This window comes from Anolis sagrei, chromosome 3 (assembly GCF_037176765.1).
Source record: "Anolis sagrei isolate rAnoSag1 chromosome 3, rAnoSag1.mat, whole genome shotgun sequence".
NCBI classification, from domain to species: Eukaryota; Metazoa; Chordata; class Lepidosauria; order Squamata; family Dactyloidae; genus Anolis; species Anolis sagrei.
In genome coordinates this window covers 47,664,097-47,682,583 of record NC_090023.1, presented here as the reverse complement: position 1 = coordinate 47,682,583, position 18,487 = coordinate 47,664,097, and the positions used below count along the sequence as shown (strand labels likewise).

The following is an 18,487-nucleotide window of genomic DNA, read 5'->3' as shown; positions in this document are numbered from 1 at the left end:
TCCTTCTGGAGAAGGAAGAGGGGAAATGAGAGAAAAGGCACCAGGGTTGCCTTTCCACCCCATCCTCCTCCTCCTCCTCCTCCTGGGGAAGGAAGAGGGGAAGAAGAGAAATGGTTCAGGTGGCGCGGGGAGAATGAAAGAAACGGCACCTGGGCCACTGTTCCTCCCGATCTTCCTCCTCTTAGAGAAGGAGGGGGGAGACAGAAAGGGAGCCAGGGACACTGTTCTTCCCTTCTTCCCCATCCTCCTCCTCCTGGAGAAGAAGGAGGGAAAGAAGGAGAGAAATGGCACCAGGGTAGCCTTTCCTCCCCATCCTCCTCCTCCTCCTCCTCCTGGAGAAGGAAGAGGGGAAAGAAGGAGAGAAAAGGCGCCAGGGTAGCCTTTCCTCCCCATCCTCCTTCTTCTCCTCCTCCTGGAGAAGGAAGAGGGGAAATGAGAGAAAAGGCGCTAGGGTTGCCTTTCCTCCCCATCCTCCTCCTCCTCCTCCTCCTGGGGAAGGAAGAGGGGAAGGAGAGAAATGGTTCAGGTGGCGCGGGGAGAATGAAAGAAACGGCACTGTTCCTCCCGATCTTCCTCCTCTTATAGAAGGAAGGGGGGAGATAGAAAAGGAGCCAGGGACACTGTTCTTCCCTTCTTCCCCATCCTCCTCCTCCTGGAGAAGGAAGAGGGGAAAGAAGGAGAGAAAAGGTGCCAGGGTTGCCTTTCCTCCCCCTCCCCCTCCTCCTGCGCAATCGCGTCTGCCATTAACAAATCGATTCGTAATTAACAAAATTTCGGAAATTTCAAAATTTTGAAATCGTAAATTTCGGAAGGCCTTTGAAATTCAAAATGCTGGCGCCCCCTAGAAACAAAGCGAGTTTAGAACCAAATTTTTTCTTGATCAACTAAGTCTATTAGCTACTATAGCCAATGGCAAAAATGCTGTATGTTGTAGACCAGTAACAAATTTCAATTTCAGATCAAATCAGAAACAGTGAATGAATCACTTTCAATTTCATTTCAGGTGCTGTGGGGAATAAAGCAAGGTCTCTAACTTCTTGCTTTAGCCAACTGTGATCCTTCCTGGATGTTTCCAGTGGTACAAGTCTAAGATTTTTCTGCAATTTTTTTTCTCAAAGAAGTGCTTGATAGACTCCAATTGTGACTCCCCCAAAGGTGCAGAAATGGACTTAGTGGGCTGCATCCAGTCCATAGCCTGCACTATTGATCCTACTCCTGCTTATAATGATTATATAATTCACTCACCCTCACTGAAGTACACAGTGTTGCTATTTGCAGGGGAATGATTCCAGGAGTCAAAGCATAGAATTCCTTGATGCTTTCAAAGTCCCATAATACTGACAGAATTGATCAGCCTCCCTAAAGACACTTTGGCTTTTGTGTGTTGCATTGTGTTAAACCCCATTTCCCCATTCATTCTAATTCATTTTGGCGGAAAATATCAATGGGTTCCAGTCCCAGCATCAGTTCTACATGAGTAATCTAACCTAATTTCTGTATCAGTGATTAGGAACAGGACTTTAGCCACAGTGTACAACAGTAAAACAGTAATAAAACTGTCCCAGATATTTGTTTGTATATGTGTGTGTAAAATTATAGCATCATTGTTTTAGAATAGAGACTGGAACCACCATCTAAATTATTTAATATGCCATTTATTTCTTCCTCATTGTACTTTGGATGTATAATGAGATGGCATGACTTATTATATGAGATGATGATGCTTGCTAAGATGGGAGGCTGTAGAAAGAGATAAAGAACCGATTACAGGTGGTTAGATTCAATCAAGGAAGTCATGGCCCTTGGTTTACAAGACTTTAGCAGGGCTGTTAATAACAGGGTCTCTTGGAGGTCTCTTGTGTACAGGGTCGCCATAAGTCAAAGCCACCTTGATGGCAATTAACAACAAAAACAACGACTATTCCTGTCATGTATGCTTTTAAGAAGGTTGCTGGATCACAGCAACTATCTTCTGCACTGGAATAATTTATTTACTTATAAAATGTGCATGCCACCCTTCAAAATACAAAGCCCATGGCACTTTACTGTACAACAACACTAAAGTGAAACAAGATAAAACATTACTATAAAATATGCAAGAAATGAATAAAATATGAAAGGGTAAAATTTATTGAACATTTTAAAAGACACACAAGCAAAAAGCAAGCACCTGCCAGGCTAAATCTATTACAGGATGACTAGACTATGATTTGTTTAATAAATAGTAGTAGTAGTAGTAGTAGTATAGTAGTAGTAACACCTCTATATCATTTTTTTAAAATCTGGCTCACTGTAATTGTATACTATACTGGGTAGATCACCGAAGACCAACAATAAGATTAATTGAGAGGCATTTTAAAATGTCTCAATAGCTGCTTTCATTTCATTTTTTGAACAATCTATTCCTTTTTATAGGCTTGCTGATAGATAAAGGACCATAAAAGCATTAGGCTTAATCAGTATGCATCCATTTTGCTCACAAAGAATGATCATGCTGCTTAATGAACACTGAGAAGGGGAAATTGGCCATTCATATTTCAAATGCTGCATGCACTATAATATACACCATGAACCATTCCTTAAATGTTTTAGAATGTGTAAATTAGAAATGAGTTTGAACAATTTTATTCTAGATTTGAACATCACTGGAGCCAAAGCAGTCCTGAATGCAATATCCCTGGCTAAATTCCAGTTGAAACAATACTTCCTATTTTATGTTACTAAGGTAAAGGTAAATGTTTTCCCCTGACATTAAATCCAGTAGTGTCCGACTTTGGGGGTTGGTGCTCATCTCCATTTCTAAGCTGAAGAGCTGGCATTGTCCATAGACATGTGGCCAGTTTGACTGCATGGAGTGCTGTTACCTTTCTATTGATCTACTGTTACCTTACTTTAATTGATATACTCACATTTGCATGTTTTTGAATTGCTAGGTTGGCAGAAGCTTGGGCTAACAGCAGGAGCTCACGCAGCTCCCCGGATTCGAACCTGCGATCCACAAGTTCAGCAGCTCAGTGGTTTAACCACTACACCACCAGGACAACAGAAACATGCAAAGCTAATGTAGATACTAGGCCTGGGCAGTTTCGTTCGTTAATTTTGTAATTCGTTAAATATTTGTTAATTTTAGCAATTACAAAATGATTACAAAACTTATTTTTAAACCCGGAAGTGTTTTTAAATATCGAAGCGGCATGCGCCAAAATTTTTTGTATTTCCGTCCATTTCGGAAATACGTAAGATGGCTTGGCTAGATACTTGCTGGGAGCTCTCCTCTTTCTCCTCTGCCAGTCAGAGCCTGAAAGAGGAGGAGGAGGAGGAGGAGGAGGAGGAGGAGAGGGCGGGGAAGGCACCGGCTGAGCAAGGCGGCCCGTCGCTTCGTTCTCCCGAGGAGGAGAGGGCGGGGAAGGCGCCGGCTGAGCAAGGCGGCCCATAGCTTCGTTCTCCCGAGGAGGAGAGGGCGGGGAAGGCGCCGGCTGAGCAAGCGAGTGAGAGGGCGAGCGACCCTCAGCGGGAAGGCGGCTCGTCCCTCCTTCCTCACCTTTGCGGTGGGTGTGCTTCGTTCTCCCAATTCCTTAGCGGAGGGCTGTGCTTCGTTCTCCCAATTCCTTAGCGGAGGGCTGGGCTAGATGGCCTTTGGGGAGCCCTTCTCCCAATTTCGCATTGCTTCGGAGGAGCCGGGCCTGCCAGAGTGAGTGCCTGCCTTCCCTCCTTAATAATAATCTCTCCTCCCTATTCTACTAAATTAATAATTAAATGAAAAAATATTGAAAAAATATTGAAAAAATATTGAAAAAATATTGAAAAAATATTGAAAAAATATTGAAAAAATATTGAAAAAATATTGAAAAAATATTGAAAAAATATTGAAAAAATATTGGAAAAAAAGGGCGCCATCTTTACAAAATGTTTTGTAAATATTAACGAAATTTCATAAATACCGAACTTTTTAAAGGGAAAATTTTGTAATTATTTTAAATATCGAAACAAAAAAAAAACCCCAAATACAAATCGATTTTAGAAACAAATTTTTGCGTTGTTACCCAGGCCTAGTAGATACTATAGCAAACATTCAGTTAGCACAACATGAATGTGCAAATGAGGGGGTTTGGAAAAGACAGAAAAGAAGGTGAGTTAAATTGAGTGGGAAGGCATGAGTGGAGATACCTGGTGCCTTACTTGGGGGAGGAGGTAGTGATGTCTCAAAACCTGTGGGGCTCAGCATATGGATCATCTGCTGCCTTGATTCCTTGCTGCTCCTCAGACCAAGCGCAACACAGCATTATAGCTGACACATTCACATGTTGCGACATACAGTTTGAAAAGCTCTGCTCTAAAGGTCTGACATTGAAAGCTAAACAGGATACTTGAGTGGGAGAGTAGGCTAAACAGTCAGCTCTTCCTATATGCTGGGATTAGAGCCATAGGACCCTATGAAAAATTACAACTAATAAAACTGTTTTTTTAATTTAAAAAAAAACTGTGGGAGAACACAAGTTAGCCATGACTCTATGGTCAATTTCATCTGGATGCTGAACACAGAAATCACATTGGAGAACCTAGAGATTTCTAGAGAGGTGCTCTCTCTAGATATGTTTAGGTCCTTCAGCCTGAAGTTGACCACAGTATCTCATTGAAGGGCTGAGAGATTTCTAGAGAAAGACATTTTAATTAAATCTGTTAGAAATCAAATCCACAAAAATCAAACCACAAATGTAGGGGAATAGCTGTATTCCAGCAGAAGGAACCAGCATAACCAGTACCGAGGTTACTTGCCTAAGAAAACAGGCAACTTCACAGCACACATGCACAGAAAATGTGAATTTCTCATTGGTTTTTGACATTCACATGACTAGTCCTGGTCATATACATTTAGTTTTGAACAGATCCAAATCTGTATTGTCGAAAGCTTTCATGGCCGGAATCACTGGGTTGTTGTAGGTTTTTCGGGCTGTATGGCCATGTTCTAGAAGCATTTTCTCCTGACATTTCACCTGCATCTATGGCAGGCATCCTCAGAGGTTGTGAGGTCTGTTGAATACTCAGTTTCCAACAGACCTCACAACCTTTGAGGATGCCTGTCATAGGTGCAGGTGAAACGTCAGGAGAGAATGCTTCTGGATCATGGCCATACAGCCCGAAAAACTTATAGAAACCCATTATGAGAATGATTTTAGACTGTTGGTCAGTGGTCCTACCAATTTTATGTCATGACTTCATATATTATAGATTTTTGTATAAAAATATCCAGGATAGCTTTTGCAAGGAGACAAAAAAAGTATGAAAAGTGTTTAAATTAATACAATGGAAAAAGTCAGAATAGGGTTAATTTCAACTTCCATTATGTGGTATGCACACTTTTAAAATGTAACATGTCAATCAGCGCTTTTGTATTCTCAGGGAGATAAGCTATTTTAATCCCCAGTGAAAGGACATCTAGCTACATGCATGGAAACATTCCACCCAATGGCAGTGTTTGTGAGCATTTTCTCAGCATCCCAGAGAATTGTTTTTCAGTGTAATCTGTTTTGTAGGTATTATTTGAAAATGGTATCAACAACAAGGCATCAAAGGCATCATGTTCAAAATGTTTGAGGAAGGCTACATTTTCCAGTCTTAATTATGGGCAGAAAACAAAAATGATGAGGGAAATAGGTTTTTTTACATTTTTGCAACATAGTATTTTTATAATTTTATAACACAGACTGTCCAGTCTCTCTTTGATGTAAAATGTTAAAGATTAACTAACCAACCAAGCAACATCAACAAAACCCAAATCCAAAGCAAAAGCAGAAAAAAAAATAATGGTGCTCTTCACCTCTGAAAATTTTCAGATCAAAACTGTAGCATTGCTGACAAACCAGGTAAATTCTCGTAGTGTGGTAAGGTATTCGGTCACATGCCCCTGGCCTCCCACTCTCCTGAGCACCCCCAACCAAAATCCCCCTTAATTAAATATCTGAAAACAAAGCAAATCAAATATAAAATAATTAAATCGACTAAAGAAAATACATAAAATACCAGAGAAATAAAAATCCCAATAGCAATCTATTAATCTTTGAAATCCTGCAAAACCTGAGGTAGCAACTTTGGAAATAGCAACCTTCTCAAGCTCCTTCCAGCTCCTTGTCACCGCCGGGGCCTCTTGCTGCCGCTTGGGCCCCGCGACACCTCCACCGCCGCAATCATAGGGCCCAGGCGGTGGCAAGAGGCAGCAATGGGGAAGAGGAAGGTAAAGAGGGTGAGGAGGGAAGGGGAGGGGGTGTCCCTAATTCAGTTTTCACTTATTGCGGGTAATCCTGGAACGTAAAGTGAGGGAACACTCTAAATGTTTTCGAGAAACTAAAAAGAACACTTCTGAAACTCTGTTGTGTGAATGCTGGTGAATGCCATTTTCTCAAAAGGTAATGTCTCTAACAGGTCATGCTTTTACCAAGAGGTTATTGAGTCATTTTCATTTCCAAAAGCAACCAATGTTGTTACCAGCTTCAACAAATTTCAAAGAGGAAGATGAGAGTATGTGGCTGCCTTAAATACATTACACGGGCCCTACCCCCTCACCCCATAGTTACAGTAGAATGCTTTCTGGGCATTCCTGGATGCCTGCAAATTGATTTGCCCCACCTTTACTGCTTTAAGGTGGGATAAATGTGCAAAGACGTAACATGAGCTGTGGTTAACATATTTAAATCCACACACCATTATGTTTCAGTTATATTATCATAAAGATACTTTACCACACCACCTTTTTGTTTCATCATAGGCAATCACTCGGGGCTGAGTATGATTGTCTTCCAGAGGTAGAGTCTTGGGGGTGGATCCATAAATGAATGTGAACACCTATTCTGGATCCACATGGTCTTTCACATTGAGGACATATATTTACTGATGGAAAGCAAGGGTTTGCTGGGTGTGCCTTCCCTTTGGCATTTTTCTTTCTGTTTACTTGTCAAGCATAGTTTATGGCATTATGCCCGATGGCATGAATTGATATTTTTCAAAAATGATAGTGATAATAAAAATAATCACACAGTCCTAGACACTTGGGAAGTGTCCGACGTGTGATCCAACACAACATCCAGCATAGTGATCTTGTTTGCTGTGTACTAATCTTGTTATGTTTCAAATAATAATAATTTTATTTCTTAATAACCCAACTTCCACTCGTTTCTTCTTAAGTACTTTAAAGTAATACTTTTCTATAAAAACATTTTGACAAAGAGCAGCAGAAGACCTTGAAATGGAATGAATGAATCTGTTTGCATTTTGTTTTATTTATGAGTGGATCTTGAAGGCAAAGATGTGCATTTTGTGCACTGGAAGCTGTTATCAAGCATATGCCACTGTGTACAAACTTTAATTTCCTCTGGGAAACTTATTTCTTCATGTCATTTTTCATCCCCTTTTACTAAACATTTAATATCCTGTAGACACCTGCTTCAGCTGTAACTAAGACTGCAATCCTATAGTTACGTACCCGAGAGTCAGCCACATTGAACTCTGTTGGATTGATATTTGTGTAGACATGAATTGTGATCTGCATGTGTGAGAGGCAACCCAACATATGAATGGCACACACACACACACACAGTTCTTGCTAAAAAGAGGTGTAGAACAAAGAACATCTAGAACCAGAATGGGCAACATGTGACCCTTCAGATATTGTTGAAGCATTGAACTGCTGTTTGAACATCCTTGACTATTCTGACTACAGTTTTTCATTGACATTGGAAGATACTGGAAGATGACATGCTCCAAAACTTTGGTTTTGAGCAATTGTAAAATAATAACATGAAAATTTTCAGACTTTATTGCGTGAGGTAAGCACATCGACCTTAATGGTCCTTATCACATGATGAAAGACCATGTCGATTCTAAGATACAAGCTCAATTTTGGTTTGTAGAATTCAAGGCAACTCTAAATCTGAAAACATTTCAACAAATATTTAGGTCATGCTTTACTATTCAGGCATAGTTGCTCCTGAAACTCCATACCGTGCAGTCAACAGTAATGTTATGCCAGAACAATATGGATGTCATGTGTTCTATAGTAACCTGTGATAATATCTGAACCCCTGAATCATAATAAGGCAACCACTTATATTGTGCTGGAAAATACTTGGGGATACACACCCAAATGTGGTTAAGATTAATCTCAGAGTAGCAATTTTATTCCCACATTCAATGATCACAAATAAATAGTTGCATGGTCAGTATCAGAATTTGGAAAAGTTACTTTTAAGGAATCTTGCTGGTCATGCTGGATGAGAGAATTGGGAGTTCATAGTCCAAAAAAGTAACTTGTCCAATTTTTTTCCTGCTGTCTGGTCTGTAGAATGATGGAATTAATAAAATCCAACTACTGTATAGCTTTCTGTGAAGAAGACTGATCCAGGGAAGACAATACATCAAGTGCCCAATGAGTCACATCCAGGGAGTCCCTTTCTTTCTTTACATCATAAAAATAAAATTCAATCACTATTGGTAATATTCTTGTTAGGAAGATTACTAAAATGCCACACTTAGTTTCAAGGCCATATCTATAAATAGCGGTATTTTCAAGATAGCAACATCATTCACAGTGAATCACCTGTGTAGTCATTCTATAAACAAAAAAACATGCTTATTGAAAACCCCATTAACTGTAGTCGAAACAAGAAATCTGTCACAATGACGACTGTTACTGCAGTGATTTAATCATGCTGTGTAATGTAAAACTCTAACATTCACAGAACCGGTTTTGAGCTTATCATATCTTGCTGACATATGTCATATGTTTGGTTGTAATCTTTGGACTGTACTTGAGATGGAAGCTTGTCAATGACTCCGAGATATGAGAACAGACTTGGTTTAGGATTCTGCCATTGGGATTTAGTCCTGCAAATCTTCCTTACAAAGCTATCTTTTGCTACTCATACAGTTGTATGTTCATTAGGGCTTATTCTTATTCATGGATTCAATCCACCATGGCTGGAATATTATATATATATATATATATATATATATATATATATATATATATACAGGGTTAGTCAAAATGCATAGGCCAATAAGCCATTCAATTGAATGGCTTATTGGCCTATGCATTTTGACTAACCCTGTATATATAGGCACAAATAGCAAATTGTTAGCTGTGTGCCAAGAACATGTACTGGGATACCCTACTGTACTTTCATAGCATTTCACAAATACCCAGGCTCTTTTGGCATTTGTTTGAGTTGTTAGTCATTTTATATTAGGGATGCCCAAGTTCATTTATATACTTTAGGACTTTAGCATTTACAAATGTGGGTGTACACAACTGGTCTTAGAATCAAACCCCAGTGGATACTAAAGGCCCACTCTATGTGTACTAACCTGGAACTCCATAAAAGTACAAGGTAGCTCAAAAGTGTTACAGTCTTTTAGAAAACTCAAAACAATTGTAATAATACTTTTTCCCCTTTCAGATATTAACACTTCAGTTCTTGGAAATTTGTTATGGAGACATATAGCATGTTCAAATGGACCAAAATTTTAGAATTGTATTTTAAAAATGAATGGTCAAGGAATGCATGGTAAAATGGGTGGCAAATTTAGGGCATAATATAAAATTTGAAGAATGAGGAAAATGTGGAATCACAGGATAAAGTATACCTATGCATATGATCTAAAAGAAAACTGGTACAAAATGATGTACCAGTGCTATATAACTCCTCAAAATTTGCCAAGTGTTATAAAATTATCAATTAAATGTTGGAAAAGTGAGGCACAAATAGGTACATTTTTCCACATGTTGTAGACTTGTGGAGTCGGAAGGAAATTTTGGCAAGAAGTACAGGAAAATATCCAGGAAATGTTGAAAATAAAATTGCAAATGAAACTGGAACATTTTTTGCTGGGAATGCTTGATATAAAAAAAGAGAAAAATAAAGAAATACTTTTCAATTACTTAGTAATAGCTGCAAGAATAGTGTACGCAAGATCTTGAAGAACAAAAGAAGTGCCATCGATTGATGCATGGTTAGTCAAAATAATGGAGATTATGAATATGGACAGACTAACTCAATGGATAAAAAAGTCATGGCAAGTCAAAGGAACAAATGGACTGGCTACTTATAAAGGAATATTTGAAGAACTTAAAATATAATAATATGTGTGAAGTCTTGGTTTTGCCGTCTCCTCCTTTGCTTCAGTTCCCCCTGTTTATAGGTCTTTAATAATAATAATAATAATAATAATAATAATAATAATAATCTTTATTTATACCCTTCCACAATCTCCCCGATGGGGACTTGGAGCGGCTTACATACAGCTTACATGGGCTTACATTACAGCAAAATGAAACCAAAACATAAACAGCAAACAACATCATCAAAATAACAGAAAAAAGTGACACAATAGCAAAATAACATTCCAATAAACACAATCACAATAACAAAGGGTGGGCCACATGTGCAGGATAAAATGATTAAAAGACTCTAATGAGATAACAATAGGAGCAGATTATTTGCAGGGAGCTCATAAAAAACACACAGAGTTATGAAACTATAACTATACTTTCCAATAGTGTAGACCTTACTTATTTCTGGGTGGAGCTTAAAACACCCCTCAGAGGCCTGCCTGAGTTGGTTTGTTCCATTTCCCCACCGAGCTCTTTTCTGGACTGCTCCTCTTTTCTGAAGTAGAGCCTTAGAGGCCTGGGTATTGTCTGGAATCTTAGGCCTAGCAATCCAAAACAGGCATTTTTAGCACTTTCTCTTGTGTTGCATTTAGCAGTATTTTATACCATCAGTCCATAGGATCACTGAAGTTTGTGGCCAGCCAAGCTTCACAGGAAAGAAGATTAAGGCAGTTTATAACCATTGCTTTGGGACCCCCCCCCCCCCCGAATAAAGCCAGACAATATAGTTTTCCCAAAGGCTCAGGTGTGCCATCACACTATAGAGGAAGGAAATAGAAAAAAGGAATAAATTGATCCACATATCAATTTTGAGAGATGGGGAAGAAGGAGATAAGAATTTTCAAATAAAACAAAAAGGACAATAATTTTACCACCATGAAGTGGATTGGAAGTCAAAATTATAATCCCTTGCCCTTCACCTCTTTTTTGCTTTTTCCACTTTCCCTTTTATTTTTTCCACCATTTTTATTACTTGATTGTAAAAAATTGTGTATCTTAAAAATTATTCAAAACAGAAAAGAAAAGAAAATGAATGGTCTTTTGTGCACACACCAAGACCATAGAGACTATGCAGGACCTAGGAGACATGTTTAGCAAAAGAATAATGTTAAGAAATGCAGATTTCAGCTGGCCAGGCAATTCTCCTGATTTCACGAATTCATTTTTTTTCTCTGTAGGGCTACCTAAAGAATTGTAAAATAACAAACGTCACAATAGGCAACAGCTGAAGGGAAATATTTGCACATAAATTCATGCACTGGGACCTGACATGTTGAACCAGGTCATGGAAAATGCACTTGAAATTGTACATACCTGTGAGGCAGCATGGTGGAGGTCATTTGCATGTCATACTTTCATAATTAAACTTTAAAAAATCCAAATGTTATATTGTCATTTACAGAAACATTCTTTTCAAGATAAATAAAAATTAAAAGATTATGCAATTTTTACATAATAGTGTGCTTTTTGGGTAATCCTGTATAAATAGAAGAGTCCATGAGTAAAGCTTATGTGTTCATTTGACCAAAGTTTCTTCATATTGTCAGTATATTCATCATTATGCAAGGAGATGTCAATGCTTCCACGCAATTAATATTTTCAATTAAAATGATAAATACAATGGAAGTGGTGAAAAATCCCCTTGCACTGGGATTTCTGTACTCCTGAAGAACTCCATGTGCCTTATCTGTGTCAGATTTTTTCCAGTTCAAAAGAATCAACAAGCTGAGTTCTCTCACTATTGTTATTTTTTATTTCATGCAGACTTTTTGCATCTATGTGATGCATCTATGTGACTGACCAGGTTTGGTACTGGTATGATGGGTACTTAGCCTTCAAAACTCATCATTACTGCAGTTGATTAATTTGCATTTACCTCAGATAAAATGGCCTCTGATTGCTGAAATTCACTTGAAAAAACCCATAATGCATTTATAGAGCAATATCTTTGCTCAGGCAATCAGTTTCTTGGGAATATCAAGTTTCGTTTGCATTGGACCATCTCTTACTCCAGCCTCTGTGCGACTGATAGGTTTCTGAGAGAACTGCTATACATTTTATCACTACTGATTTTGCTTGCATTTGGGACTACTAGTTCTGGAAATTATGCTTCCTCTCCCCCCCACTCCCACATGTTACTCCTTCCTATGATGTTGCAAGAATATCTGTGTGCAACCTTCAGAAATGTGACCTGTTTGTAAATATTTGGTGACGATAGCCAGATTTTGCTTAACGCATTAACCAAAGGTAGATCACATAAAAACAGAAGTACAGTATATACATATGTCTGTATATACATATGTCTTATCAGTAGTTACTATTACAACACTGTAGTATGTGGTTTTCAAAGGATCAAAGCTACTAATCTTTCTGCAACAATGCAAAGCAGCAAACTCCAGCAATACAAATTACTGGGGCAACTTATGTAACCCCCCTCGTTTTCCTGCTGCTCTTGATCAAAATTTGATATTTGCCTACATCAACACTAATTACTGATTTATTGCAGGCATGGGCAAATTTTTCCAACTTGAGAGCCGCATGGTGGGCCAGAGCGGGGTGGGCAGGCTGGAAGGGGGTTCTCCCCAAGTCCCCTTGCTGGCCTTTTCTCCCCTTCCTCTTATCTTTCAGAGGCAGAAAGTGAAGGAAAGACAAGAAATGTTTGGATCCCAAAAGGGTTGCCCTTGATCAGGATGTGCTGTCGCTATAAGAAGGTCCTCCATTGTGCATGTGGCAGGGCTCAGACTGCATTGTAAATGGTCTGCGGTTTGCTCTTCTGCACCCTTGCATGTCATGAACTCTCCTTTGTAGCCCCATTTCTTAAGGTTAACTTTGCATCTCATGGTGCCAGAGCGCAGTGTGTTGAGCACCTTCCAAGTCTCCTAGTCTTCTGTGTGCCCAGGAGGAAGCTACCCATCTAGTATCAGCCATTGATTGAGGTTCTGGGTTTTGACCTGCAACATTTGGACTCTTGCTTGATGAAGTGTTCTTGTAAATATCTCTGTGGATCTTAGAAAGCTGTTTCTTGATTTAAGGTATTGGCTTGCTGGCTGATATCCAAACAGAGGATGTGCCAGAGATGTCAATGCCTTGGTCCTTTTGTTACAGACTGCTACTTCCCAAAGGAAGTCAGGTGAAATACCGGCTAAACAGTATAATTTCTACAGTAGTGTAGGACATAAACATCCTGTGATAATGCGGCATGTCTCATTAAAAGCCATGTCCACTGTTTAATATGGTGAGATGTCTTTCACAATGGGCATGCATATTCATCAGCAGAGTAGCAAACTTGCAGAATGCATCAACAATGAATATGTTTAACACCAACTAAGATTTGCTCCTAACCAGAATTCATAGGATGGAAAGCATCTGTTTGCTTAAGTAGCCAATTTTTTTTCTGATTTTTCAAGAAATGCCAAATGAATCAAGCAGCAAGGAACCTACTCTTGTTGACTTCATTGTTGTTTTTGTTGTTGTTATGTGGCCTCAGTTCCCAAGCTATGATGACCTTAAAGGGTTTCCTTTGACTAATTTAGTTGTTCCACACATACAGTCTTCCAAAATATATTTTAAAAATGATTGTTCCCAAATTTTCTCTTATGTGTTTACAAAATATAAACACACTTGAAATGAGAACATAATAACCATTCTTCTGGGGGAGCTAAAATGTAATTCAGACTAATTTTTAAAAACCCTTTAACCAGCTAATGCTTAGTTATAATAAATATATGACATAACAGCACACCATAGTACATTAATCTATGCTGAGGAGGTCAGTTTCCCAAGATCTAGGGACAACACATACCCACTGCTGGATCTGATAGTAGTGGTATGACTCTTTACTAATTCTCTTCTTGAAAGGAGCATGGAGTAATTTTAGCACATTCCCTCCTCTTGCTGGAAAGTATTTGAAAATCATGTAGTTTTGATGACTTTTTACAGATTTATTCTGTACAAAATTTGCCCGTGGTTCTTTTGCACAAAAATCAGTATCTTCTATGTAGGAAGCAGTCTTTTCTGAGGAGAAAATAATATGCAAAATAATGTGCAAAAATGCTATTTTCTGAATTTTGTATAGAATAAATCCCAGAGCCCTTTCAGTTATGTTTCTATGGTTTCAGTTTACTGCTTTGGTCCAGTTGTAGGGAATCCTGGTATTTGTGGTTCAAGGAGAGTCATTTCGAGTTTTCAGCTAGAGAACTCCAGTGTTTTGTTAAACTACAAACCCCTGGATTCCATAGGTGAGAAAGTAGAATAATAACAATATAATGGTGTAGGAGGCCCCAGTGGTGCCTTGGGTTAAACTGCTGAGCTGCTGAACTTGCTTACTGAAAGGACGCAGGTTTGAATCCAGGGAGCGGCATGAGCTCTCTCTGTTAGCCCCAGCTTCTGCCAACCTAGAAGTTCAAAAACATGCAAATGTGAGTAGATCAATAGATACTGCTCTGGCGGGAAGGTAACAGCACTCCATGCAGTCATGCTGGCCACCTAACCTTGGAGGTGTCCATGGACAACGCTGGCTCTTTGGCTTAGAAATGGAGATGAGCACCAACCCCCAGAGTTGGACACGACTGGACTTAATGTCAAGGGAAAACTTTTACCTTTACCTTAATTGTGTAGTGTGGATGGGCACGGAAATGTGAAGTTTTTTGACACTCCAGGATTCTTCTTGTCATCAATTTTTTACAACCCTTAGAACATGATATCCAACCATTTTTCAAATATTGTATTTCACAGCAGAATCATCACTGATTTTATGCCACCCCCCACCCCAAATTGGATGTGAACATTATGTAAAATATTTTTTTAAATGCTCCGGTATTGCTGAAAATTGTCTTTCCACAGTTCTGTTTCCATACTGTTCAGCAAACAATCATTTTCAGGTTGAACCCCACAGAATAGTTTTTATATTTACCCATAATCATAAAGAATGTAGCATTAAAGTGTGTTGAGGAATGACATATTAAGGTTTTCTAGCCTGTAGTTTAATTTCAACCACCAAACCTATCTTGTGTAAATATTATTAAAAATAATAGTAATATAAAACTTTATAACCTGCACCTATCTCTCCAAGGGGATTCAGGGCACAACCATCTCCCTGAGGGGACGAAGGATCATTGCATAGAAAATTTGTGTAATATTAGCCTGGACAACGAGAATCCAAACAATTACTATCCAGTCATCCTGACATCAATACCAGGAAAGATTCTAGAGCAGATCATTAAGAAGGCAGTCTGCAATCACTTAGAAAGAAATGCAGTGATTACTAAAAGTTAACATGGATTTCTCAAAAGCAAGTCATGCCAGATTAATCTAATCTCATCTCTTTTTTGATAGAGTTACAAGCTTGGTCGGGGATGCTGTGGATGTAGCATAACTTGATTTCAGGAAGATCTTCAATACAGTCTCCCATGATGAGTTCTACCTGTCTGACATTTTCTACAGTGACTCTGGCCAAGAGTTAGGTATGAGGGAGAGAGAAAAAATTCCCTCTCCTCTTCTCTTTCCATTTCCAGAATGTTGCATCCTTGACCAATGTCACTGTAGGTGATGGTGGACCTGTAGGACCTGTGTTGTTTCTGGAGACTGCTGCAACATTGAAGGCCAGGAAGAGATGGTGACTGGCATTCTATGTTCCTAGGCTGCTTGAGCAGTAGGAATTGCTTTGGCCAGTCAGGGGATAGTCACATTCTGAGCCTGAATTCAGACTATCTCCCAACATATTGTAGGGAAAGGTCACATTAAAGTGTAGCATTTGGCTGCCATGAGGCTTATTCAGCCCTACACCAACCTAAGTGGTCGGTGTAGATGTGGAGAACCACAAATGTCATATGAAAGGTTAGTAGTAAAAGGTGGCACCTCTCGTCAAACTCAAATTTGACAGGTACCACGCCCACTTTGGGGGAAGGCCCCTCCCACACCCCTCCCACTCAATGCCCGGAAGTCCCGCCTGCCCTAAACAGGAAATGGATGCCTGAGAGTCCCTCCCACGGGCTGAAACCCCACCCCAGTGTCCGCCCCACCCCGCCCAACCCATTTGTGTGGAACATAGCATGGATAGACCTATCCCCAACGAATGGCATGTGGAAATGAACAGCCTGAGCCCCTAGCGGCCCCTTTCTAAGATGCCATCACGTGTTGCGTTGTAACCAATAGGGAATGGTTTAGGCCCTCAAGATGACCATGTGATAGTGGGGCCCAATAGGCGTTGTTTTTAGGGGTTAAATAACCATAGTGGAGTTTTAGGGAGCCTGCTCTGACTATTTTGCAGAACAACACATAATATGGAATCACCCGCTGGCCCTTCAACCTCCGTGAGCCTTTCAGCACCAGATGCGCCTAGAAAGAAGCAATCAACTATGAAGAGAATAGCTGAAAGCGAGTACAGGTACTGGTCTTATCCAATCACGGAGGGGGCAACAGGATTTTCCATACCGGGAACACCTGTGAACAGTCCTAAAAAGCGGAGAGAATCCTCGAGTGCAAAACCACCGACAAGGCTCAACTTATTACCGGGTCTTTATGCTGTGGAAAATAAATTCACAGATGTTGAGCCTGATTTTTATGGTCGGGGTACAGACCGTGTCGATTTGAAAAAGCTTTACCCTGAAATGCCGAGAATGCGATGTGGCGACGCTGATGTGGATGTTGATGATGAAGGGTATGGAAGTCTGACTAATAACCTCGGCTACCAGGACGAAGAGATAGTGCCTGATACAGACCCTGAGGATTTGAGAAGATGGCATGCCAAAATGGAGGAAAAACGCCGGGCGGAGGCTGAGGCTGAAAAGATGGATGAAGGAATGGACTGTAAAGCAGACTATAAGGATAGCGAGAGTATGTGTGAAGAACCAAACCCAGACAGAAGCATTCGGAGGTCACTCCTATCTGATCTGTTGAAGTATGCGGCAGAGGAAAAGGAAAACACGGCTGTTGATGAAAACACTTCTGACGGTTTTGAGAGTTCTAAGGTAAGTGTTAGAATGTTCATACTGTGTATGTGTGGGGGTGGGGTAGGGTGGGGTATGGTGTTGTGAAAGAGAGTGATGAAATTGTGTGTTGTAGACTCAATGCTATTTGTTTGATTTCCATAGGGAAGTATCCACCTTTCGGGTGATGTGCGGAATCTACAGATCGGGGACTCGCAGACCATGGAAGTTTCCATCATGTCCTGTCTTTAAAACAAATCCTGCAGAATAGAGATGCTATGTGTGTTTTCTCAATAAAATGAGTTTGATCTGTACCCTTGTGTTCATTTCATGCATTAAGAGCCATGTCAGAATACGCAGAAATCCTAAAGAAAATATATTATTCGCCGGGGAAGGTAGGAAGCCTCGGAGGTGTTTGTCCGCTTTTTCAAGAAGCCAGAAAACAATGCAAAAGTGTGAGGAAGCGGGATGTTACTCAATGGTTATCCAAACAAGACAGTTACACGTTACACAGGCCAGCGAGGATCCATTTTAGAAGAAACAAGACTATTGTTTCTCATGTGGATTCTCAATGGCAGGCAGATTTAGTGGATATGCAGCGACTTTCAAAGTATAACCGTGGTTACAAATACATTTTAACAGTGATAGACATCCTGTCTAAATACGCATGGGGGGTACCTCTGAAGGATAAGTCAGCTAGAGAGGTGGCAGGGGGGCTTAATGCAATCTTTACACAAGATGGTCGAAAACCTGAAAAATTACAGACAGACCGGGGGCGAGAGTTTCTAAACAAGTCAGTATCCACGCTTATGAAACATCATGGGGTCCAACACTTTGTCACCAACAACGAGGTTAAAGCTGGAGTTGTGGAGCGATTTAACAGAACTTTAAAAACAAAAATGTGGAGATATTTCACAGCTCATAACACTTTTACCTACATCGATGTTCTGCCTTTGTTACTCAAAAGTTATAACCACAGTTTTCACCGCACTATCAAAGCGAGACCCGTAGATGTTAACGACTCCAACGCCTTAACAGTGTGGAGGAGAGTTTACGGGCCCCCTGTGAAAAGAATAGAGGTAAAAGCAAACCAAATCAGAAAAGGAGACCACGTGAGGATTTCCAAAAGCAAGGGTAAATTTGCTAAGGGGTATGAACAGAACTTTACCACAGAGATATTCATTGTGGACCAGGTTCTTCAAAAAACAGACAAGCCGGTGTTTCTTTTGAAAGATTATGGGGGTGAAGATGTCATAGGCAGCTTTTATGCTGAAGAACTGCAAAAGATTAATACAGACAAAGACTGCATCTACAGGATTGAAAAAATTCTATCCACAAAAGGCCAAGGGGCGAGAAAGCAATACTTAGTGAAATGGTTAGGATGGCCTAGCAAGTTCAA

At 39.8% G+C, this 18,487-nt stretch overlaps 1 protein-coding gene across 1 annotated transcript; it reads left to right on the top strand.

Annotated features, from left to right (window-relative positions):
• The first annotated feature begins 16,490 nt into the window (after window positions 1-16,490).
• Window positions 16,491-17,402, top strand: LOC137096619 (uncharacterized). Its single transcript, XM_067466303.1, has 2 exons — window positions 16,491-17,130; window positions 17,254-17,402. Exons 1-2 carry the CDS (start codon window positions 16,519-16,521, stop codon window positions 17,338-17,340), a joined length of 699 nt encoding a protein of 232 aa, XP_067322404.1. The 5' UTR covers window positions 16,491-16,518; the 3' UTR covers window positions 17,341-17,402.
• The last annotated feature ends 1,085 nt before the right edge of the window (window positions 17,403-18,487 follow it).

What these genes read in the sequence shown, in the direction of transcription:
- LOC137096619 (XM_067466303.1), top strand. Translation starts at nt 16,519, where the DNA reads ATGAAGAGAATAGCTGAAAGCGAGTACAGGTACTGGTCTTATCCAATC. An exon ending in ACGGTTTTGAGAGTTCTAAG is followed by an intron (nt 17,131 to 17,253) that starts GTAAGTGTTAGA and finishes TGATTTCCATAG; the next exon opens with GGAAGTATCCACCTTTCGGG.